At 40.1% G+C, this 24,731-nt stretch overlaps 1 protein-coding gene across 3 annotated transcripts in view; it reads right to left on the reverse strand.

The window, feature by feature from the left end:
- Nucleotides 1–10,635: 10,635 nt before the first annotated feature.
- The window catches only part of fgf18a (fibroblast growth factor 18a), a 40,073-nt gene continuing 25,977 nt past the window's right edge, over nt 10,636–24,731 (reverse strand). For all 3 annotated transcript variants that reach the window (XM_062043370.1, XM_062043369.1, XM_062043368.1), the window contains exons 4-5: nt 11,491–11,597; nt 10,636–11,416 (exon numbers count right to left, since the gene is read on the reverse strand). In XM_062043370.1, coding sequence (XP_061899354.1) covers nt 11,144–11,416; nt 11,491–11,597 — 380 coding nt within the window. In that variant the 3' untranslated portion in view covers nt 10,636–11,143. The remainder of the gene's footprint in view (nt 11,417–11,490; nt 11,598–24,731) is intronic.

Raw genomic sequence — 24,731 nt, forward strand, 5'->3', positions numbered from 1 at the left:
TGGTACTATTATTTCTAAATACAAAAAATAATCCCACGTTAATTAAAATGCAAAGTAAAGCCTATTTAATAGAAATATTATTTGTTACAACATTACGCTCCCCCTCCCCCCGCACGGTGTGCCCCCTCCCTTCCCGTATCATGACTCTTTTTGGACGTCACCACCAAAAAATCAACACAAAATGTCAAAGCTGTCAGGTGCCCAGGGAAGAAAAAAGAGAAAAGAAGAGGAGAAACGAGAAAAAGACAGAGGTAGCAGGTAGGTAACGTTAGCCTACATGAAATTATTTGTCTGTTACAGAATGTGATAGTAACCTGGCTTTTTAGCATTAAGCTAATGTTACATGATTCGGCAATTGCTATTCAATAAATAGCTAGTTCTGCTTTAACGTCGGGTTAATATTGTGGAGGGGGCTAAATTGTTATGGAAAATAATAATGTAACGTTAGGTAATTACAGTACTCCCACCTTACATTCCTCAGGGACATTTGTATTAGATCTTTTAAGCAGGTGTTTTTTGTTTACATTGTTATTGTCTTCTGGTTAGCTAATGTTTGCCCTGCAGGTAATAGTCACTTTTCCACCCCTTTATATATTAGGTATAGTTGTAAGCCTAGTTGTTAAAGTGCACATCATTAATGTTAATTAAGCAATATCACATGAGAGGGAATGTGGGGGGGCGCCACCTAAAATCCTGCCTAGGGCGCCAGATTGGTTAGGGCCAGGCCTGCTTACCTGTATTAATGGCACCTGTTTGGCCTCGTTATCAGTATAAAAGACACCTGTCCACAACCCCAAACAGTCACACTCCAAACTCCACTATGGCCAAGACCGAAGAGCTCTCAAAGGACACCAGGAACAAAATGGTAGACCTGCACCAGGCTGGGAAGGCTGACTCTGCAATGGGTAAGTAGCTTGGTGTGAAGAAATCAACTGTGGGAACAATTCTTAGAAAATGGAAGACATACAAGACCACTGATAATCTCTTTCGATCTGGGGCTCCATGCAAGATCTCACCCTGTGGGGTCAAAATGATCACATGAACGGTGAGCAAAAGTTCCAGAGTCCCTCGGGGGGACCTGGCGAATGACCTGCAGAGAGCTGGGACCAAAGTAACACGCTACGCTGCCAGGGACTCAAATCCTGTCCATGTCCAGAGAGCATTTGGATGAACCAGAAGAGTATTGGGAGAATTTCAGTTGAAACCAAAATAGAAGGAATGCTGAGTTACATCCAAAGAACACCATAACTACTGTGAAGCATGGGGGTGGAAGCATCATGATTCGGGGTTGTTTTTCTACAAAGGGACCGGGACGACTGATCCGTATAAATAAAAGAGTGAAAGGGGCCATGTATCGTGAGTAAGTGAAAACCTTCCTTCAGCGAGGGCATTGAAGATGAAACGTGGCTGGGTCTTTCAGCGTCACCATGATCCCAAACCCAACACCCGGGCAAAGAAGGAGTGGCTTCGTAAGAAGCATTTTAAGGCCCTGGAGTGGCCTAGCCAGGGTCCAGATCTCAACCCCATAGAACATTTTTTTTTTGGAGGGAGTTGAAAGTCTGTGTTGCCCAGCGACAGCCCCAAAACATCCCTGTTTTGACCTCTGTCATTACCAACAAAGGGTAAATAACAAAGTTTTGAGGCAAACCTTTGTTATTGACCCATGATAATTAGCAAATACATTATTTAAAAATCCGACAATGTCATTTTTCTGGATTTTTGTTCCTCATTTTGTCTCTGATAGCAAGTGGGAGAACTGGGCCTACCAAGAAGGTAGAGAAAAAGAAGAAGCTTATGACTACGGTGTCGGCACGGACTACAATGGCGGACGCGCACACATTTTCAGGACTTTTGCAGATCCCAAATACACATCAGCAGGTACCAGAAGGTAAGAAAAGTTGGTTTTCGATAATATTGCAAAACAAAACGCCAGATAATATGTCTGCTAATAGGTGCCATTTTGTGGTCCTTATACACACACCATAATAATACTCGTATGTTTAATACGCCGACAGTGTGGTGTGGCTTCATAGCTTACCAAAGTCCACCTAAAAACATGTTGACAGATTTTTGAGCGCCGTGTGTGATTGTCTATATTCTCAATGGAACATATAACATTTTGGTGTTGTTTACCGCCATCATATTGCAGTCTACACGTATCTCTTATGTGTGACTGCCATCTACTGGTCACACTTATCATTACACCATGTACCGAATAAAATTGCTTCGAGGTCGGTAAGCACAACCAGAATCATGCCGTACATTAGGCGCAGCGGGTTATAAGGCGCACTGTCGACTTTTGAGAAAATGAAAAGGATTTTAAGTGCGCCTTCTAGTCCGAAAAATACAATAACCTTACACCTCTAAATCCTAAACCCCATCTTGCTGGCATCTGATTGGAAGTGGAACTCTTTGGACGTTACCAAGTCATCCACTCTCTCACACTATTATGTTAGATCCACTATGGACTGGACTCTCACACTATTATGTTAGATCCACTATGGACTGGACTCTCACACTATTATGCTAGATCCACTATGGACTGGACTCTCACACTATTATGTTAGATCCACTATGGACTGGACTCTCACACTATTATGTTAGATCCACTATCGACTGGATTCTCACAATATTATGCTAGATCCACTATGGACTGGACTCTCACACTATTATGTTAGATCCACTATGGACTGGACTCTCACTATTATGTTAGATCCACTATGGACTGGACTCTCACTATTATGTTAGATCCACTATGGACTGGACTCTCACAATATTATGCTAGATCCACTATGGACTGGACTCTCACTATTATGTTAGATCCACTATGGACTGGACTCTCACAATATTATGCTAGATCCACTATGGACTGGACTCTCACACTATTATGCTAGATCCACTATGGACTGGACTCTCACACTATTATGTTAGATCCACTATGGACTGGACTCTCACACTATTATGCTAGATCCACTATGGACTGGACTCTCACACTATTATGTTAGATCCACTATGGACTGGACTCTCACAATATTATGCTAGATCCACTATGGACTGGACTCTCTCACTATTATGTTAGATCCACTATGGACTGGACTCTCACAATATTATGCTAGATCCACTATGGACTGGACTCTCACTATTATGTTAGATCCACTATGGACTGGACTCTCACAATATTATGCTAGATCCACTATGGACTGAACTTTAAACCCAAATCTCCTCCTGAAGGGCCTGCCACTGAGTCACGGCAGTATGCCACACGGCCACCAGATGGCAGCAGAGAGCCAGATGATCCCACCCTCCCTGAAACAACCTGTTACAGTAGGTCACATACTGTACACCATCTTGTATAACTTAGAGAAGAATGCATGTTTGAATAAATACTTCAAAATAGTGCACGTCGTGGAAAAAAAGTAGTATACCTCAGAAACAACGTGGTGGTAGTTCACACTTGAAGCAGGTGGGTTTATTTCACTGATATGTTATTTGTGCTGGGTGGAGCACGGCTATAGAATATATGGTGTGTGTGTGTGTGTGTGTGTGGGTGTGTGTGTGTGTGTGTGTGGGTGTGTGTGCTTCCGCTGGGTCTGTGGGATTTTGGCCCATAATTCCTGCAGCTCTCAGGTCACCGCTCCGTTCTCACGCACATATTTGGCATTCCTTCCCCGACATGATTACCATTCACCTTCCACTCTCGGGTCTCACTACGCAAAAAAATATTTCCATAATTCCTGAGCGGAGCTGGAACAATGTTTCACAAATGAACAAATCGGCCTGTGACTTGCTCTTCTTTTACCCCCCCCCCCAAACCCCCCACCCCCATTGGCCTCCCACCTCTACAGATTCCTGTTGCCTTGCAATAGGAATCCTCTGGCACCAACCTCCCCCCCCCCCCCCCTGAGTCAGCTGTTTGTGTCTGATTGGCTCATTTGGCAGCAACATCTCCTCACTGACCTCCTGCTATGATATGGAAGGAAGGGGAGGGGCCAAGAGGGGGATGGATGAGACTCCTAACACATTGTTTTCCTTACGGGGGGTGGGGGGGCTTCACACTTTACAGCTTTTACTGACTGCGGTCCTGAACGGGGCGGCTTAATCTGAGATGAAAACGTCAAAACCGGAGGATTGGGACAGCTGACTCTTGAAGGTGACATCACCATATGGGAGTGATGAGGTCGTCTTGTAAAGAACCGGTATAATGACATGCATGGAAGTAGCAATAGTCTTAGAGCAGTGGTTCTTAACCTTGTTGGAGGTACCGAACCCCACCGGTTTCCTATGCGCATTCACCGAACCCTTCTATAGTGAAAAATATATTTATTTATTTTTTTAGATTCAAGACAAAGTTATATGTTTTTGGTAACACTTTAGTATGGGGAACATATTCTAAGTAACACAGACTTAATTTAGAGTTATTTGGTTAGGGTTAGAGGGTTAGGGCCAGGGTTAGAGGGTTAGGGCCAGGGTTAGAGGGTTAGGGTTATAATAAGGCCATGCCGAATAAGGCATTAATAAATACTTAATAATGACTAGTTAAGAGCCAATATGTTACTAATTTGCATGTTAATAAGCAACTAATTAATGGTGAATATGTTCCCCATATTAAAGTGTTACCATGCATGAACATCACCTTGTTCAAACAACAAAACCAACACAGTGCATAAACTCACAACCAATCACACACCTGCAAATCCGTAATACGCCGATAGGGAGAAGTTTGTATTTACACGATGAGTCGGGTGTGTCTCGACCTCCGCCGAACCCCTGAGGCCGACTCCTCAAACCCTTAGGGCATACTTGCCAACCCTCCCGTTTTTAGCGGGAGAATCCCGGTATTCAGCGCCTCTCCGGACAACCTCCCGGCAGAGATTTTCTCCCGACAAACTCCCGGTATTCAGCCGGAGCTGGAGGCCACGCCCCCTTCAGCTCAATGCGGACCTGAGACTGAGTGGGGACAGCCTGTTCTCACGTCTGCTTTCCCACAATATAAACAGCTTGCCTAACGAATTCAAACGAATGGAAACAAGAATTTCAGTTCATCCAGGACAGTTCGAAGGGGAAGGTGTATGTTGCCTGTAAATATGCAGAACAGACTTTTCCATTGAACACGGTGGCCGAAATGATATACTCATCATGAACGGAGAAGTTAAACAGGACAATACTGCCATCTAATGGATAGCCACCGGAACACTGAAATTCAAGTATTTCTTTTATGTAAATAAAATAAATAAATATATATATATAATATAATAAAAATAGGTTACATATATATAGCTAGAATTCACTGAAAGTCAAGTATTTCATACATATATATATATATATATATATATATATATATATATATATATATATATATATATATATATATATATATATATATATATATATATATATATATACAGTATATATATATATATATATATATATGAAATATATATGAAATACTCGAGTTGGTGAATTGTAGCTGTAAATAACCACGCCCCCAACCCCCCTCCCCCCACCCCCTACCCCCCACCTCCCGATATTGGAGGTCTCAAGGTTGGCAAGTATGCCTTAGGGTTCGATCGAAGCCAGGTTAAGAACCACTGTCTTAGACCCTTTCCAGGAATAAACAAAATAAAAATGTTTTTTTTGTAGCAAGTATTATCTTCTGTGTCTGTGTACCTTCCCGTTCATTCTAGTTCCAATTCTTAAATGCAAATCAAAAAACCACAATTAGGGGCTTTTTTCGATTTTTATGATGTATGGCAGATTTTAAAACAAACCAAAAAAGGGTTGATTTTCATGAAATTATTGCCACAAAATTGGATTTGGTGCTGTTTTCCTTTTACGGATTTGTATTTGTCCGGTTGAAAACAAAATTCCAATACATGTTTATCCAAAATGCAAACATGTGTGATGACAAATGGAACCGGAAGCAGTATTTTAGGTCCGTGTACCTTCCGTTCATTCTAGTTCCAATTCTGAAAGGTAAATCAAAAATCTAAATTAGAGCTGTTTTTTGATTTTTACCATATATTTCAGTTTTGAAAACAAACAAAAAAGGGTTGATTTTAATTCAAATATCGCCATATAATTGGATTTGGTGCTGTTTCCCTTTTACGGATTTGTATTTTTCCAGATAAACACAAAAATCCAAATCATGTTCATCCAAAATGCAAAAATGCGAGTTTATCTGTGTGATGACAAATTGAACCGGAAGATCAATCAATCAATCAATCAATCAATGTTTATTTATATAGCCCTAAATCACAAGTGTCTCAAAGGGCTGCACAAGCCACAACGACATCCTCGGTTCAGAGCCCACAAAAGGGCAAGGAAAAACTCACAACCCAGTGGGATGTCAATGTGAATAAATATGAGAAACCTTGGAGAGGATCGCATATGTGTTTTCTGGGCGTTCAGCTCCAGGTTGTTGAGGCTGCACCAGGACGTCAGCCGGTCCACCTCTCTCCTGTAGGCGGACTCATCGCCATTCGAGATGAGCCCCATGAGGGTGGTGTCATCCGCAAACTTGAGCAGTTTTACGGATTGGTGACTGGAGGTGCAGCAGTTTGTATGCAGGAAGAAGAGCCAGGGGGAGAGTACACAGCCCTGAGGAGTACCAGTGTTTGTGGTTCGACTGTCCGAGACAATCTTCCCCAGCCGTACGTGCTGTCTTTGATCTGTCAGGAAGTCATTAGTCCATAGTGGATCTAACATAATAGTGTGAGAGTCCAGTCCATAGTGGATCTAACATAATAGTGTGAGAGTCCAGTCCATAGTGGATCTAACTGTTAGATCCACTATGGACTGGACTCTCACTATTATGTTAGATTCTAACATAATAGTGAGAGTTCAGTCCATAGTGGGGCCAGCAGGAGACCCCAACTGATGCACAGGCGAGTGGTCCACCCCGGGTCCCGACTCTGGACAGCCAGCACTTCATCCATGGCTACAGGACCTGTGTCCCCCCCCTCCACAAGGGAGAGGGGGGCAGAGGAGAAAAGAAAAGAAACGGCAGATCAACTGGTCTAAAAAGGGGGTCTATTTAAAGACTAGAGTATACAAATGAGTTTTAAGATGGGACTTAAAGGTTATTTTTACAGTGTTTTAGCTTTGGCGTTTAGCATGTTTTTATCATAACACTTACACCCATGTTGGTCTGTGTACCTTCCGTTTATTCTAGTTCCAATTCTGAAACGCAAATCAAAAAACTAATTTAGAGCTGTTTTTCTATCTTTATTATTTATGGCAGATTTTAAAACAAAAAAGGGTTGATTTTCATGAAATTATTGCCACAAAATTGGATTTTGTGCTGTTTTCTTTTTACAGATTTTTATTTTTCCAGATAAACACAAAAATCGAATATATGTTTATCCAAAATGCAAACATGTGTGATGACAAATGGAACCGGAAGCAGTATTTTAGGTCTGTGTACCTTCCGTTCATTCTAGTTCCAATTCTGAAAGGCAAATCAAAAAAACAAAATTAGGGCCGTTTTTCAATTTTTACTATTAATGGCAGTTTTGAAAACAGACAAAAAAGGGTTGATTTTCATTCAAATATCGCCATAAAATTAGATTTGTGTTTTTTTTCTCCTTTTTATGGATTTTTATTTTCCCAGATAAACACAAAAATCCAATATATGTTAATCCAAAATGCAAAAATGTGTGTTTATCAGTGTGATGACAAATTGAACCGGAAGCAGTATTTTAGCTTTTAGTTTTTAGCATAACACTTACACCTATGTTGGTCTGTGTACCTTCCGTTCATTCTATTTCCAATTCTAAAACGCAAATCAAAAAACTAAATTGGAGCTGTTTTTCTATTTTTATTATTTATGGCAAATTTTAAAACAAACACAAAAGGGTTGATTTTCATGAAATTATTGTTACAAAATTGGATTTTGTGCTGTTTTCTTTTTATGGATTTTTATTTTTCCAGATAAACACAAAAATCGAATATATGTTTATCCTAAATGCAAAAATGTGTGATGACAAATCGAACCGGAAGCAGTATTTTAGGTCCGTGTACCTTCCGTTCATTCTATTTCCAATTCTGAAAGGCAAATCAAAAAAACAAAATTAGGGCCGTTTTTCAATTTTTACTATTTATGGCAGTTTTGAAAACAGACAAAAAAGGGTTGATTTTCATTCAAATATCGCCATAAAATTAGATTTGTGTTTTTTTTCCTTTTTATGGATTTTTATTTTCCCAGATAAACACAAAAATCCAATATATGTTAATCCAAAAATGCAAAAATGTGTGATTTTCAGTGTGATGACAAATTGAACCGGAAGCAGTATTTTAGCTTTTACTTTTTAGCATAACGCTTACACCTATGTTGGTCTGTGTACCTTCCGTTCATTCTATTTCCAATTCTGAAATGCAAATCAAAAAACAAAATTGGAGCTGTTTTTCTATTTTTATTATTTGTGGCAAATTTTAAAACAAACACAAAAGGGTTGATTTTCATGAAATTATTGTTACAAAATTGGATTTTTGTGCTGTTTTCTTTTTACAGATTTTTATTTTTCCAGATAAACACAAAAATCTAATATATGTTTATCCTAAATGCAAAATTGTGTAATGACAAATCGAACCGGAAGCAGTATTTTAGGTCTGTGTACCTTCCGTTCATTCTATTTCCAATTCTGAAAGGCAAATCAAAAAACAAAATTAGGGCCGTTTTTCAATTTTTACTATGTATGGCAGTTTTGAAAACAGACAAAAAAGGGTTGATTTTCATTCAAATATCGCCATAAAATTCGATTTTGTGTTTTTTTTTTCCTTTTATGGATTTTTATTTTCCCAGATAAACACAAAAATCCAAAAAGGTGTCATTAAATAGTTGTCCAACTTTTGTTTCAGTTATGAAAATAGAAAAAATGGCCCGGAATTTGTTTTTGGATTTGCATTTAAAGGTTGGAAATAGAATGATTTCAATCAGGTGTTAGCGCTATGCTAAAAACATGCTAAATTCGAAGGAAAAGGGTCCGTGTACCTTCCGTTCATTCTATTTCCAATTCTGAAATGCGAACAAAAAAACAAATATAGGGCAGTTTTTCGATGTTTATTATATGTCGATTTATATATAGACCTGCTCAGTGGTTAGAGTGTCCGCCCTGAGATGGGTAGGTTGTGAGTTCAAACCCCGGCCGAGTCATACCAAAGACTATAAAAAAAATGGGACCCATTACCTCCCTGCTTGGCACTCAGCATCAAGGGTTGGAATTGAGGGTTAAATCACCAAGTGCTGCTCACTGCTCCCCTCACCTCCCAGGGGGTGGAACAAGGGGATGGGTCAAATGCAGAGGACAAATTTCACCACACCTAGTGTGTGTGTGTGTGACAATCATTGGTACTTGAACTTAACTTACGTTCAAAGAACACCATACTGTGAAGCATGGGGCTGGAGGCATCATGATCTGGGGTTGTTTTTTTGCAAAGGGACCGGAACCTAGTGTGTGTGTGTGACAATCATTGGTACTTTAACTTTAACTTAACCTACGTCCAAAGAACACCATACTGTGAAGCATGGGGCTGGAAGCATCATGATCTGGGGTTGTTTTTTTGCAAAGGGACCGGAACCTAGTGTGTGTGTGTGACAATCATTGGTACTTTAACTTTAACTTAACCTACGTCCAAAGAACACCATACTGTGAAGCATGGGGCTGGAAGCATCATGATCTGGGGTTGTTTTTCTGCAAAGGGACCGGAACCTAGTGTGTGTGTGTGACTATCAGTGGTACTTTAACGTTCTACATGAACCGTGCCTGTTGTGTCAGACACTCATAACCTAATAATTCTATCCAAAACCTACATGAAACGTTCCTGTGGTTGTGTACGGCATGCCGCGAGACAAATCATTTCAGAGACGGGTGGAATGGTTCTGTAGGGTTTACTGAGTCGAGAAAGACTGCTGCACACAGAGCTGAAATAAATAAAAGAAATAATTTTATCATAATAATTATACTAACCATCATAGTAGGATTGCTTATTCGGGGTCTCTTTATATATATATATATATAATATATACTATATATATCTTTCAATAAATTGTTCCCTTTAATATTGAGTTCTCCTGTGTGTGTATGCACGACTTTGGTTTGTTCCACTGAATGTCCTGGTAGCAGCATTCTGTATCCACGGTATCGCACAGGAGCATAGTCCCCCGGGTCGTTTCTATAGCAATGCTTGTAGAGAAGGCACCTTCCCTTGTGTGCTCCCCCTCTGTGCTCATCATCATCATCGTCGTCGTCGTCGTCACCTCCAAGCTGAGGGTGCAAAAAGGGGAGGAGTCACGTCCTCCCGCTCGTCTTTGGTTGCTCACCGGTTTGGTTGATCTGTTTTTTTTGGTACATTTGTTTTATACATTCCAGTTCCGCCAGAGCGTCGGTCCCTGCTTACACACACACACACACACACACACACACACTGACACACACACACACACGTACACTTCTTCATGTTACAGACATGCACGTATTAAGCAAGTCAGTCGGGCCCATTCACCCGTCGGTCACTCTCACAGGTTCCCACCTATTTTTCGCGGCGAGAGGAATAAGTGCGTCACATGTCAGCAGTCCGTTTACCGATCCGTGCAGATGGTTCCATCCCTTCATCCACGCCGTAGTCCTCCTCCCCCCCCCCCCCCCTTTAGACACTTGCTCCTTTTCACCCTTGTCCTCTCCCTCCACGGTCCAGTTGTAATTCCATTCTTGACACTGTCCAGCTGGTCCACAACAGGAGATGTAAAAGGCAATGTGGCTTTTTGTTTTTTTGTGGCTGCGGAATGAAGGCCTTTGTCGAGCCGTGAGCCTTGGCTGCCCTTCAGGTATTCTGTCAATAGTTCTGCTCCGTGAAGGGAAGCAGACCAAGTCCGTATCGCTTCCAGTGATGGACCACCAAGGGTCCCGGCAAGGAGTAACTTCTGAGAGGAATGATCTACAAGGAAAGGGGCTGTAGTGGCAACATGTGAAGAGAAACCCCCTAAATGATTCGTCAAGTTTCTGGTCAATGTTTGTCCCGACAAAGGGACTTGTTCAGTGGAATGCGATTCGGGTTTTTTTGTTTGACCGCTTCAGCCATAGGCAGGCTCAGGTCAAGGCTTCTATGCCGACTAGAGCGTGGCCCCGCCACTAGCGCGGCCCCGCCACTAGCGCGGCCCGGTGGCGCGAACCCTCTTGCCCCGCTTGCTGATGGTGGTGAAGCGAAACGGCGTGGTGAGGTCCGGTTGCTCCCCAGGCGGGAAACGCTTCATGAAGTGTACGTCCTGCTGGTTGGGGAGCGTGTGGGGGCCGCGGCGAGGGCGCCCTCTTTTCGTGAACCCCACATACCAGCCCGTGTAGCGTGCCGACATCAGAGCTGTGTAGTGGTTTTCCAGAACCTTCTCCACAAAGACGCAGTCGGCACTTCTGTTACTGGCCTTCTGAAGGGAGCAAAGAAAGGCTGGGTCAGGACAGTGGAACGACACCGTTCTTCGGTCGGCAGAACTCCTCTCACCTTTCCTACCAGCTTTCCCCGGCGGTTCATGCACAGGTAAAAGTTGGTTTCTTTGCCCCGGATTCTCACCTGGCTTCCAAAGGTGTCGGCCTCCACTACGAGCTGGGCTTGTGAAGGGACAGACAGAGGGACAGACAGACGTTAGAGCCACTGAAGACAATGCCGACAAGATCTGCTATGTTCCTTTTTTTACAATCAAGCTCGTAGACTTAGTCTGGTCAGATAAGTCAATGAGCATGAACTAATTAAGTTGTTGCGTCAGTTCTTGTTCATAGACTTGGATTGGTTAGATCTAGTCTAGTTCCACTGACCAGACGTAGTATGTGAGAATGAACTGGCGAAAGGACTTCTAAGACAAACTGAACGGTCCAGTTCAATTTCTTTCACTTCATCAGTTCATGTTTATAGACTAAGCTGGGTCAGATTTGGTCTGACTAGACTAGAGCTGACCAAGCTAAGTTAACTGCCGAAACATCCTCTAAAACAAACTGAACAGTTCATTAGAAGACGTTTCGCCTCTCAGCCGAGCAGGCTTCATCACTTCATGCTCACAGACTTAAATTGGTCAGATCTTGTCTTAAGTCTATGAGAATTAACCGACAAAACGACTTCTAAGAGACAACTGAAAAGTTCAGTTCAGTTTTACTTAGAAGATGTTTCGCCTATCATACGATCTGGCTTCATCAGTTCATGCTCGTGGACTTAGTCTGGTCAGATTTAGTCTCGTTAGTCTAGTCAAACTGACCAGACTAAGTCCATGAGCATGAACCGACAAAATGTCTTCCAAGACAAACTGAAAAGAGACAGTTCAGTTTGTCTGAGAAGACGTTTCGCCTCTCATTCCAGCAGGCTACATCAGTTAATGCTCTTAGACTTGGATTGGTCTGACCTAGTTTGACTAGACTAGATCTGATCAATCTAAGTCAATTGACGAAAAACATCTTCTGAAACAAACGTTTTAGATGAATTGGTCGGATCTACTCTGACTCAACTATAACTGACCAATCTATGTCAACTGACTAAAAACATCTTCTAAAACAAACCGAACAGTCCAGTTCAGTTTGTCTTAGATGTTTTCTCCAGTTGCACACTAAAGTTGACTCCATCCTTTTTTAACAATCAAGCAGACTACAACAGTTTGATCCCGTTCAGTTTTTACACGACTGTAGTTTTAAGTACAGGAACGAGTGAACTCCACATTTCTGTTTCATGTTTTGGGCAAGCATCTTGTGTTTACATTTGGTGTTCTAATGAAAGAGTGCCAAAGCACAAATACAGGACCGGAAAAACTCACTGAACTAAGAAAAGGATTTAAGAAAAAAGGAGCCGTTTACACGCGGAACTTTTTAAAAAGTGTTGTTTTTTTTTCAGTCTACATGACATCAGAGTTGTTTTGAGGACTGCAGAAATCACAACGAATTGAAGCAATTAGCCCCACAACAAAGGGTGCTGAAAACTTCTACTGGATACGTCAGCTATTTTGGTACTTTAGACCAGTGGTTCTCAACCTTTTTTCAGGGATGTACCCCCTGTGACATTTTTTTTAATTCAAGTACCCCCTAATCAGAGCAAAGCATTTTTGGTTGAAAAAAAGAGATAAAGAAGTAAAATACAGCACTTTGTCATCAGTTTCTGATTTATTAAATTGTATAACAGTGCATAATATTGCTCATTTGTAGTGGTCTTTCTTGAACTATTTGGAAAAAAAGATATAAAAATAACTAAAAACTTGTTGAAAAATAAACAAGTGATTCAATTCTAAATAAACATTTCTACACATAGAAGTAATCATCAACTTAAAGTGCCCTCTTTGGGGATTGTAATAGAGATCCATCTGGATTCATGAACGTCATTCTAAACCAGGGGTCACCAACCTTTTTGAAACCAAGAGCTACTTCTTGGGTAGTGATTAATGCGAAGGGCTACCAGTTTGATACACACTTCAATAAATTGCCAGAAATAGCCAATTTGCTCAATTTACCTTTAACTCTATGTTATTATTAATAATGAATGATATTTACACTTAATTGAACGGTTTAAAAGAGGAGAAAACACGAAAAAAATGACAATTACATTTTGAAACATAGTTTATCTTCAATTTCGACTCTTTAAAATTCAAAATTCAACCGAAAAAAAGAAGAGAAAAACTAGCTAATTCGAATCTTTTTGAAAAAAGAAAAAAAAAAAATTTATGGAACATCATTAGTCATTTTTCCTGATTAAGATTAATTTTAGAATTTTGATGACATGTTTTAAATAGGTTAAAATCCAATCTGCACTTTGTTAGAATATATAACAAATTGGACCAAGCTATATTTCTAACAAAGACAAATCATTATTTCTTCTAGATTTTCCAGAACAAAAATTTTAAAAGGAATTCAAAAGACTTTGAAATAAGATTTAAATTTGATTCTACAGATTTTCTAGATTTGCCAGAATAATTTTTTTGAATTTTAATCATAATAAGTTTGAAGAAATATTTCACAAATATTCTTCGTCGAAAAAACAGAAGCTAAAATGAAGAATTAAATTAAAATGTATTTATTATTTTCTACAATAAAAAAAAAAAAAATTACTCGAACATTGATTTAAATTGTCAGGAAAGAAGAGGAAGGAATTTAAAAGGTAAAAAGGTATATGTGTTTAAAAATCCTAAAATCCTTTTTAAGGTTGTATTTTTTTCTCTAAAATTGTCTTTCTGAAAGTTATAAGAAGCAAAGTAAAAAAAACAATGAATTTATTTAAACAAGTGAAGACCAAGTCTTTAAAATATTTTCTTGGATTTTCAAATTTTATTTGAGTTTTGTCTCTCTTAGAATTAAAAATGTCGGGCAAAGCGAGACCAGCTTGCTGGTAAATAAATAACATTTAAAAAACAGAGGCAGCTCACTGGTAAGTGCTGCTATTTGAGCTATTTTTAGAACAGGCCAGCGGGCTACTCATCTGGTCCTTACGGGCTACCTGGTGCCCGCGGGCACCGCGTTGGTGACCCCTGTTCTAAACATTTCTTCACAAAAAAAAAAAAATCTTTAACATCAATATTTATGGAACATGTCCACAAAAAATGTAGCTGTCAACACTGAATATTGCATTGTTGCATTTCTTTCCACAGTTCTTTTTGACAGACATTTTAGTGAGGGTCAAACCATCATGGCATGGGGGAAACTCTGCGTTTATGGTAATGAATGGAATAGCCTACTTGATTTGATGTTCACTTTATGAACTTACATATTTATATTTTGTTGAAGTATTATTCAATAAATATATTTATAAAGGATTTTTGAATTATTGCTATTTTTAGAATATTTAAAAAAAATCTCACGTACCCCTTGGCATACCTTCAAGTACCCCCAGGGGTACGCGTACCCCCATTTGAGAACCACTGCTTTAGACAACTTGCTACAGGGTTGGGTCAGAGGAGTTTTTGTCCGAAACGAGAAACAACTGTAAAAATGACACATCCGTCAGTTCTTTTGTATTGAGTCCTGATTGGACTATTGGCAGACTGTGGTTGGACTAGCTCCGCCCTCTTATGAACCATAGCAGCTGCTACAATACAGGTAGTTAAGTACCTTATCGATAGGATCAATTGTACTACTTGTATTTTCCTGGATGTAATAAAAAATGCAATCTCACTTAAAAATTAAATCAATCCTAAAATTGTTTTTTTCATGGTAAATATCAAATAATTCAATGTCCAACACTATCAGTTTTTCAACAACACCCCAAAGCCAAACCGCTTAAAAAACATTTTGGATTATTTTTTTCTTTTGTTTGCTCAAATCCCTCAATCAACTCCAGCTCAAAACAAAAATACAAATTTTTTTTACATTTTTTTAATTGTTTATTTTAACACTTTAGAGGCATTTTCATCAAATGACGTCGCAGTTATTAATTAGTATACATTTTCATAACATGAGTTGTTTTAATAATTCAAACCTGTGACATTATCTGATCAAAATGCATTCAAATGGGTGAGAAAAAAACCAACATTACATCCATCCATCCATTTCCTACCGCTTGTCCCTTACTTGTTTGATATTTTTTTGTAAAGGACTGAAGTTAACTGAGAAATTTGAGCGAAAAATGTCAAATAAATACATTTAAAAATCTACACTGAAGTCCTTTTACGTCGGCTTAAAAGATAGTTAATTGACGGTTAATTGGTGGTGAGCATGCCAAGCGTTTTGACTTTGTGGATTATTTTGCATGTATTAAGAATGGGGAACTGAAGAACCTGTAGCAGGTTCCAAACACAATTGTAGGTTTTTATAAAGCAGTTTCATAAATAATGCAAAAATAATTACAATTTAACGTAAATATTTGTGGGGAAAAATAGTCTAGGAGGGAGGAAAATGTATTCCCAAGTGGGCCGTAATGGTAAAATCATGGCATGATAACTTAAAAATGAAGACGACTCCAGGTGTAGGTTATTGTTATGATTAGCATTCATGACTGCCTGTGTGTGTATATGTATGTTATTGTTGTGTTAGCATTCATGACTGCCTGTGTGTGTATATGTATGTTATTATTATGTTAGCATTCATGACTGCCTGTGTGTGTATATGTATGTTATTATTATGTTAGCATTCATGACTGCCTGTGTGTGTATATGTATGTTATTGTTATGCTTAGCATTCATGACTGCCTGTGTGTGTATATGTATGTTATTGTTATGCTTAGCATTCATGACTGCCTGTGTGTGTATATGTATGTTATTATTATGTTAGCATTCATGACTGCCTGTGTGTGTATATGTATGTTATTATTATGCTTAGCATTCATGACTGCCTGTGTGTGTATATGTATGTTATTGTTATGTTAGCATTCATGACTGCCTGTGTGTGTATATGTATGTTATTGTTATGTTAGCATTCATGACTGCCTGTGTGTGTATATGTATGTTATTATTATGTTAGCATTCATGACTGCCTGTGTGTGTATATGTATGTTATTGTTATGTTTAGCATTCATGACTGCCTGTGTGTGTATATGTATGTTATTGTTATGCTTAGCATTCATGACTGCCTGTGTGTGTATATGTATGTTATTGTTATGCTTAGCATTCATGACTGCCTGTGTGTGTATATGTATGTTATTGTTATGTTAGCATTCATGACTGCCTGTGTGTGTATATGTATGTTATTGTTATGTTAGCATTCATGACTGCCTGTGTGTGTATATGTATGTTATTGTTATGCTTAGCATTCATGACTGCCTGTGTGTGTATATGTATGTTATTGTTATGCTTAGCATTCATGACTGCCTGTGTGTGTATATGTATGTTATTGTTATGTTAGCATTCATGACTGCCTGTGTGTGTATATGTATGTTATTGTTATGCTTAGCATTCATGACTGCCTGTGTGTGTATATGTATGTTATTGTTATGCTTAGCATTCATGACTGCCTGTGTGTGTATATGTATGTTATTGTTATGTTAGCATTCATGACTGCCTGTGTGTGTATATGTATGTTATTGTTATGTTAGCATTCATGACTGCCTGTGTGTGTACATGTATGTTATTGTTATGCTTAGCATTCATGACTGCCTGTGTGTGTATATGTATGTTATTGTTATGTTAGCATTCATGACTGCCTGTGTGTGTATATGTATGTTATTGTTATGTTAGCATTCATGACTGCCTGTGTGTGAATATGTATGTTATTGTTATGCTTAGCATTCATGACTGCCTGTGTGTGTATATGTATGTTATTATTATGCTTAGCATTCATGACTGCCTGTGTGTGTATATGTATGTTATTGTTATGTTAGCATTCATGACTGCCTGTGTGTGTATATGTATGTTATTATTATGCTTAGCATTCATGACTGCCTGTGTGTGTATATGTATGTTATTGTTATGCTTAGCATTCATGACTGCCTGTGTGTGTATATGTATGTTATTGTTATGCTTAGCATTCATGACTGCCTGTGTGTGTATATGTATGTTATTGTTATGTTAGCATTCATGACTGCCTGTGTGTGTATATGTATGTTATTGTTATGCTTAGCATTCATGACTGCCTGTGTGTGTATATGTATGTTATTGTTATGCTTAGCATTCATGACTGCCTGTGTGTGTATATGTATGTTATTGTTATGCTTAGCATTCATGACTGCCTGTGTGTGTATATGTATGTTATTGTTATGCTTAGCATTCATGACTGCCTGTGTGTGTATATGTATGTTATTGTTATGTTAGCATTCATGACTGCCTGTGTGTGTATATGTATGTTATTGTTATGTTAGCATTCATGACTGCCTGTGTGTGTATATGTATGTTATTGTTATGCTTAGCATTCATGACTGCCTGTGTGTGTATATGTATGTTATTGTTATGTTAGCATTCATGACTGCCTGTGTGTGTATATGTATGTTATTGTTATGTTAGCATTCATGACTGCCTGTGTGTGTATATGTATGTTATTGTTATGTTAGCATTCATGACTGCCTGTGTGTGTATATGTATGTTATTGTTATGTTAGCATTCATGACTGCCTGTGTGTGTATATGTATGTTATTGTTATGCTTAGCATTCATGACTGCCTGTGTGTGTATATGTATGTTATTGTTATGTTAGCATTCATGACTGCCTGTGTGTGTATATGTATGTTATTGTTATGCTTAGCATTCATGACTGCCTGTGTGTGTATATGTATGTTATTGTTATGTTAGCATTCATGACTGCCTGTGTGTGTATATGTATGTTATTATTATGTTAGCATTCATGACTGCCTGTGTGTGTATATGTATGTTATTGTTATGCTTAGCATTCATGACTGCCTGTGTGTGTATATGTATGTTATTATTATGCTTAGCATTCATGACTGCCTGTGTGTGTATATGTATGTTATTGTTATGCTTAGCATTCATGACTGTCTGTGTGTGTATATGTATGTTATTGTTATGCTTAGCATTCATGACTGCCTGTGTGTGTATATGTATGTTATTGTTATGTTAGCATTCATGACTGCCTGTGTGTGTATATGTATGTTATTGTTATGCTTAGCATTCATGACTGCCTGTGTGTGTATATGTATGTTATTGTTATGTTAGCATTCATGACTGCCTGTGTGTGTATATGTATGTTATTGTTATGCTTAGCATTCATGACTGCCTGTGTGTGTATATGTATGTTATTGTTATGTTAGCATTCATGACTGCCTGTGTGTGTATATGTATGTTATTGTTATGTTAGCATTCATGACTGCCTGTGTGTGTATATGTATGTTATTGTTATGTTAGCATTCATGACTGCCTGTGTGTGTATATGTATGTTATTGTTATGCTTAGCATTCATGACTGCCTGTGTGTGTATATGTATGTTATTGTTATGTTAGCATTCATGACTGCCTGTGTGTGTATATGTATGTTATTATTATGTTAGCATTCATGACTGCCTGTGTGTGTATATGTATGTTATTGTTATGCTTAGCATTCATGACTGCCTGTGTGTGTATATGTATGTTATTATTATGTTAGCATTCATGACTGCCTGTGTGTGTATATGTATGTTATTGTTATGCTTAGCATTCATGACTGCCTGTGTGTGTATATGTATGTTATTATTATGTTAGCATTCATGACTGCCTGTGTGTGTATATGTATGTTATTGTTATGCTTAGCATTCATGACTGCCTGTGTGTGTATATGTATGTTATTATTATGCTTAGCATTCATGACTGCCTGTGTGTGTATATGTATGTTATTGTTATGCTTAGCATTCATGACTGTCTGTGTGTGTATATGTATGTTATTGTTATGCTTAGCATTCATGACTGCCTGCTGTTGCACTGATCAGCCTAGTGGTGGCGCACATCCATCACACACACAGCTATTTCTATTTTTGGGCATAATTATTATAGTGTTCCCAATGTTAAAAGGATAAAGCCATTGTTTACAAATTTGGTAAATAAATAACCAAAAATTGTATATTTTGTTGTTTTCTTACTGTCCCGGAAATGAACCGAACCGTGACCTCTAAACCGAGGTACGTACCGAACCGACATTTTTGTGTACCGTTACACCCTTTTACCATTTAAAGTGGCCCCGAGTCCTAATATTTGCCCGGCTCTGGGTTATGGTGTGAATGAACTGTCAGGAAAAAGACTTAATTTAATATAAGCTTTGCTTCCTCCTACTTCTTTTCAGATATTGATGAATTGTGCAAATGCAACCACATGAGCTTCTTTCATGTAACTTGTTTGCAACAAATACAAACCCCGTTTCCATATGAGTTGGGAAATGGTGTTAGATGTAAATATAAACGGAATACAATGATTTGCAGATCATTTTCAACCCATATTCAGTTGAATATGCTACAAAGACAACATATTTCATGTTGAAACTCATAAACTTTAATAATTAACTTAGAATTTCATGGCTGCAACACGTGCCAAAGTAGTTGGGAAAGGGCATGTTCACCACTGTGTTACATGGCCTTTCCTTTTAACAACACTCAGTAAAGGTTTGGGAACTGAGGAGACACATTTTTGAAGCTTCTCAGGTGGAATTCTTTCCCATTCTTGCTTGATGTACAGCTTAAGTTGTTCAACAGTCCGGGGGTCTCCCTTCTGCTATTTTAGGTGCCACACATTTTCAATGGGAGACAGGTCTGGACTACAGGCAGGCCAGTCTAGTACCCGCACTCTTTTACTATGAAGCCACGTTGATGTAACACGTGGCTTGGCAATGTCTTGCTGAAATAAGCAGGGGCGTCCACGGTAACGTTGCTTGGATGGCAACATATGTTGCTCCAAAAGCTGTATGTACCTTTCAGCATTAATGGCGCCTTCACAGATGTGTAAGTTACCCATGTCTTGGGCACTAATACACCCCCATACCATCACACATGCTGCCTTTTACACTTTGCGCCTAGAACAATCCGGATGGTTCTTTTCCTCTTTGGTCCGGAGGTCACGACGTCCACAGTTTCCAAAAACAATTTGAAATGTGGACTCGTCAGACCACAGAACACTTTTCCACTTTGCATCAGTCCATCTTAGATGAGCTCAGGCCCAGCGAAGCCGACGGCGTTTCTGGGTGTTGTTGATAAACGGTTTTCGCCTTCCATAGGAGATTTTAACTTGCACTTACAGATGTAGCGACCAACTGTAGTTACTGACAGTGGGTTTTTGAGGTGTTCCTGAGCCCATGTGGTGATATCCTTTACACACGGATGTCGCTTGTTGATGCAGTACAGCCTGAGGGATGGAAGGTCACGGGCTTAGCTGCTTACGTGCAGTGATTTCTCCACATTCTCTGAACCCTTTGATGATATTACGGAGCGTAGATGGTGAAATCCCTAAATTCCTTGCAATAGCTGCTTGAGAAAGGTTTTTCTTAAACTGTTCAACAATTTGCTCAGGCATTTGTTGACAAAGTGGTGACCCTCGCCCCATCCTTGTTTGTGAATGACTGAGCATTTCATGGAATCTACTTTTATACCCAATCATGGCACCCACCTGTTCCCAATTTGCCTGCTCACCTGTGGGATGTTCCAAATAAGTGTTTGATGAGCATTCCTCAACTTTATCAGTCTTTTTTGCCACCTTTCCCAACTTCTTTGTCACGTGTTGCTGCCATCAAATTCTACACTAAAAAATGTTTATGAGTTTGAACATGAAATATGTTGTCTTTGTAGCATATTCAACTGAATATGGCTTGAAAAGGATTTGCAAATCATTGCATTCCGTTTATATTTACATCTAACACAATTCCCCAACTCATATGGAAACGGGGTTTGTACATCATAACCATTTTAAGCAAGAAATCACCATTCACTTATTTTGCAACTCTTGGCCACCGTTCACCAAGCCACACCACAACTATCGCCGACTGGAACCCCCAACCGGACAACGGTACTGTTCCAAAGTGAACTACGGTAGTAATGCAGCAACGTGTGCCACCGATCCCACCGATTATTTACGTGGGATTAGATCTGACTCTGCCTCGACTCCCACGGTTCTAAAAGGCTGATGAAACTGTCCCCGGTGGAACAGATGGTTTTAAGATAAGGCCGGCTAACCACAAATGGGCCTCGTAAAGCCAAAAAGACAACAACACCCAGAGAGGAGTGAAGGGGAAGGCACAGACTGGATGTCTTCTCCCATTCTACAAACCCCGTTTCCATACGAGTTGGGAAATTGTGTTAGATGTAAATATAAACGGAATAAAATGATTTGCAAATCATTTTATTCCGTTTATATATACACTACCGTTCAAAAGTTTGGGGTCACCCAAACAATTTAGTGGAATAGCCTTAATTTCTAAGAACAAGAATAGACTGTCGAGTTTCGGATGAAAGTTCTCTTTTTCTGGCCATTTTGAGCGTTTAATTGACCCCACAAATGTGATGCTCCAGAAACTCAATCTGCTCAAAGGAAGGTCAGTTTTGCAGCTTCTGTAACGAGCTAAAGTGTTTTCAGATGTGTGAACATGATTGCACAAGGGTTTTCTAATCATCAATTAGCCTTCTGAGCCAATGAGCAAACACATTGTACCATTAGAACACTGGAGCGATAGTTGCTGGAAATGGGCCTCTATACACCTATGTACACTACCGTTCAAAAGTTTGGGGTCACATTGAAATGTCGCTTATTTTTGAAGGAAAAGCACTGTACTTTTCAATGAAGATAACTTTAAACTAGTCTTAACTTGAAAGAAATACACTCTATACATTGCCATCCATCCATCCATCTTCTTCTGCTTATCCGAGATCGGGTCGCGGGGGCAGCAGCCTAAGCAGGGAAACCCAGACTTCCCTCTCCCCAGCCACTTCGTCCAGCTCTTCCCGGGGGATCCCGAGGCGTTCCCAGGCCAGCCGGGAAACATAGTCTTCCCAACGTGTCCTGGGTCTTCCCCGTGGCCTCCTACCGGTCGGACGTGCCCTAAACACCTCCCTAGGGAGGCGTTCGGGTGGCATCCTGACCAGATGCCCGAACCACCTCATCTGGCTTCTCTCCATGTGGAGGAGCAGCGGCTTTACTTTGAGCTCCCCCCGGATGGCAGAGTTCCTCACCCTATCTCTAAGGGAGAGACCCGCCACCCGGCGGAGGAAACTCATTTGGGCCGCTTGTACCCGTGATCTTGTCCTTTCGGTCATAACCCAAAGCTCATGACCATAGGTGAGGATGGGGACGTAGATCGACCGGTAAATGGAGAGCTTTGCCTTCCGGCTCAGCTCCTTCTTCACCACAACGGATCGATACAGCGTCCGCATTACTGAAGACGCCGCACCGATCTCACCATCCACTCTTCCCTCACTCGTGAACAAGACTCCGAGGTACTTGAACTCCTCCACTTGGGGCAGGGTCTCCTCCGCAACCCGGAGATGGCACTCCACCCTTTCCCGGGCGAGAACCATGGATTCGGACTTGGAGGTGCTGATTCTCATCCCAGTCGCTTCACACTCGGCTGCGAACCGATCCAGTGAGAGCTGAAGATCCTGGCCAGATGAAGCCATCAGGACCACATCATCTGCAAAAAGCAGAGACCTAATCCTGCAGCCACCAAACCAGATCCCCTCAACGCCTTGACTGCGCCTAGAAATTCTGTCCATAAAAGTTCTGAACAGAATGGGTGACAAAGGGCAGCCTTGGCGGAGTCCAACCCTCACTGGAAACGTGTCCGACTTACCGCCGGCAATGCGGACCAAACTCTGGCACTGATCATACAGGGAGCGGACCGCCACAATCAGACAGTCCGATACTCTCTGAGCACTCCCCACAGGACTTCCCGAGGGACACGGTCGAATGCCTTCTCCAAGTCCACAAAACACATGTAGACTGGTTGGGCAAACTCCCATGCACCCTCAAGGACCCTATACATTGCTAATGTGGTAAATGACTATTCTAGCTGCAAATGTCTGGTTTTTGGTGCAATATCTACATAGGTGTATAGAGGCCCATTTCCAGCAACCATCACTCCAGTGTTCTAATGGTACAATGTGTTTGCTCATTGGCTCAGAAGGCTAATTGATGATTAGAAAAGCCTTGTGCAATCATGTTCACACATCTGAAAACACTTTAGCTCGTTACAGAAGCTACAAAACTGACCGTCCTTTGCGCAGTTTGAGTTTCTGGAGCATCGCATTTGTGGGGTCAATGAAACGCTCAAAATGGCCAGAAAAAGAGAACTTTCATCTGAAACTCGACAGTCTATTCTTGTTCTTAGAAATGAAGGCTCAAACACAAAATTGTTTGGGTGACCCCAAACTTTTGAACGGTAGTGTACATCTAACACATTTTCCCAACTCGTATGGAAACGGGGTTTGTGCGTGAAGGCGCGCGCACGAGTGCCGCCGTGTAGCATCCTCCCGGGCGATATCACTTCCTCAAAGAGTGGTTAAAAATAAATCCCTAAAATGGTTCCTACATGACCTTAGTCAACAAAGGGGTCAAAATAAATCAATTCCCCTCCAACTCTCCTCCTTCATCACCATCCTCTCGCCTCACGGGCATTACCTGCTTTCTTTTTAGTCTTTTGGAATGGTTTCCCACATATATATATATAACTGGAGCAACTGGTTGGAGAAAGGACGCGAGTCGTCCAAAGAAGCACGGACGCCTCCCGCTCATTGATCGCGTGCGGTTTAAGAACGGGTCGGACGTGATCGCGCCGAAGGTGGAGAAGAGGATGCGATGGGGGGATGGACACGTTGAAGAATGGTGGGAGGCGGGGAGGGAGAGGAAGCCTGCTGTTTTGAACCTCGAGGAGAGGATGAGAAATCAATGCGCGGATCAATGAAGAAGATGAGTTTCTGACGTCGGGGCCCGACAGCCTCTAAGCCAGGGGTCAGCAACCTTTTTGAAAGCAAGAGCTACTTCTTGGGTAGTGATTAATGCGAAGGGCTACCAGTTTGATACACACTTAAATAAATGGCCAGAAATAGCCAATTTGCTCAATTTACCTTTAACTCTATGTTATTATTAATAATTAATGATATTTACACTTAATTTAATGGTTTAAAAGAGGAGAAAACACGAAAAAAATGACAATTACATTTTGAAACATAGTTTATCTTCAATTCCGACTCTTTAAAATTCAAAATTCGACCGAAAAAAAAGAAGAGAAAAACTAGCTAATTCGAATCTTTTTGAGAAAATAAAAAAATAACTTATGGAACATCATTAGTAATTTTTCCTGATAAAGATTAATCTTAGAATTTTGATGACATGTTTTAAATAGGTTAAAATCCAATCTGCACTTTGTTAGAATATATGACAAATTGGACCAAG

The sequence above is a fragment of the Entelurus aequoreus genome, linkage group LG04, assembly GCF_033978785.1.
Source record: "Entelurus aequoreus isolate RoL-2023_Sb linkage group LG04, RoL_Eaeq_v1.1, whole genome shotgun sequence".
In the NCBI taxonomy this organism is placed as follows: domain Eukaryota; kingdom Metazoa; phylum Chordata; class Actinopteri; order Syngnathiformes; family Syngnathidae; genus Entelurus; species Entelurus aequoreus.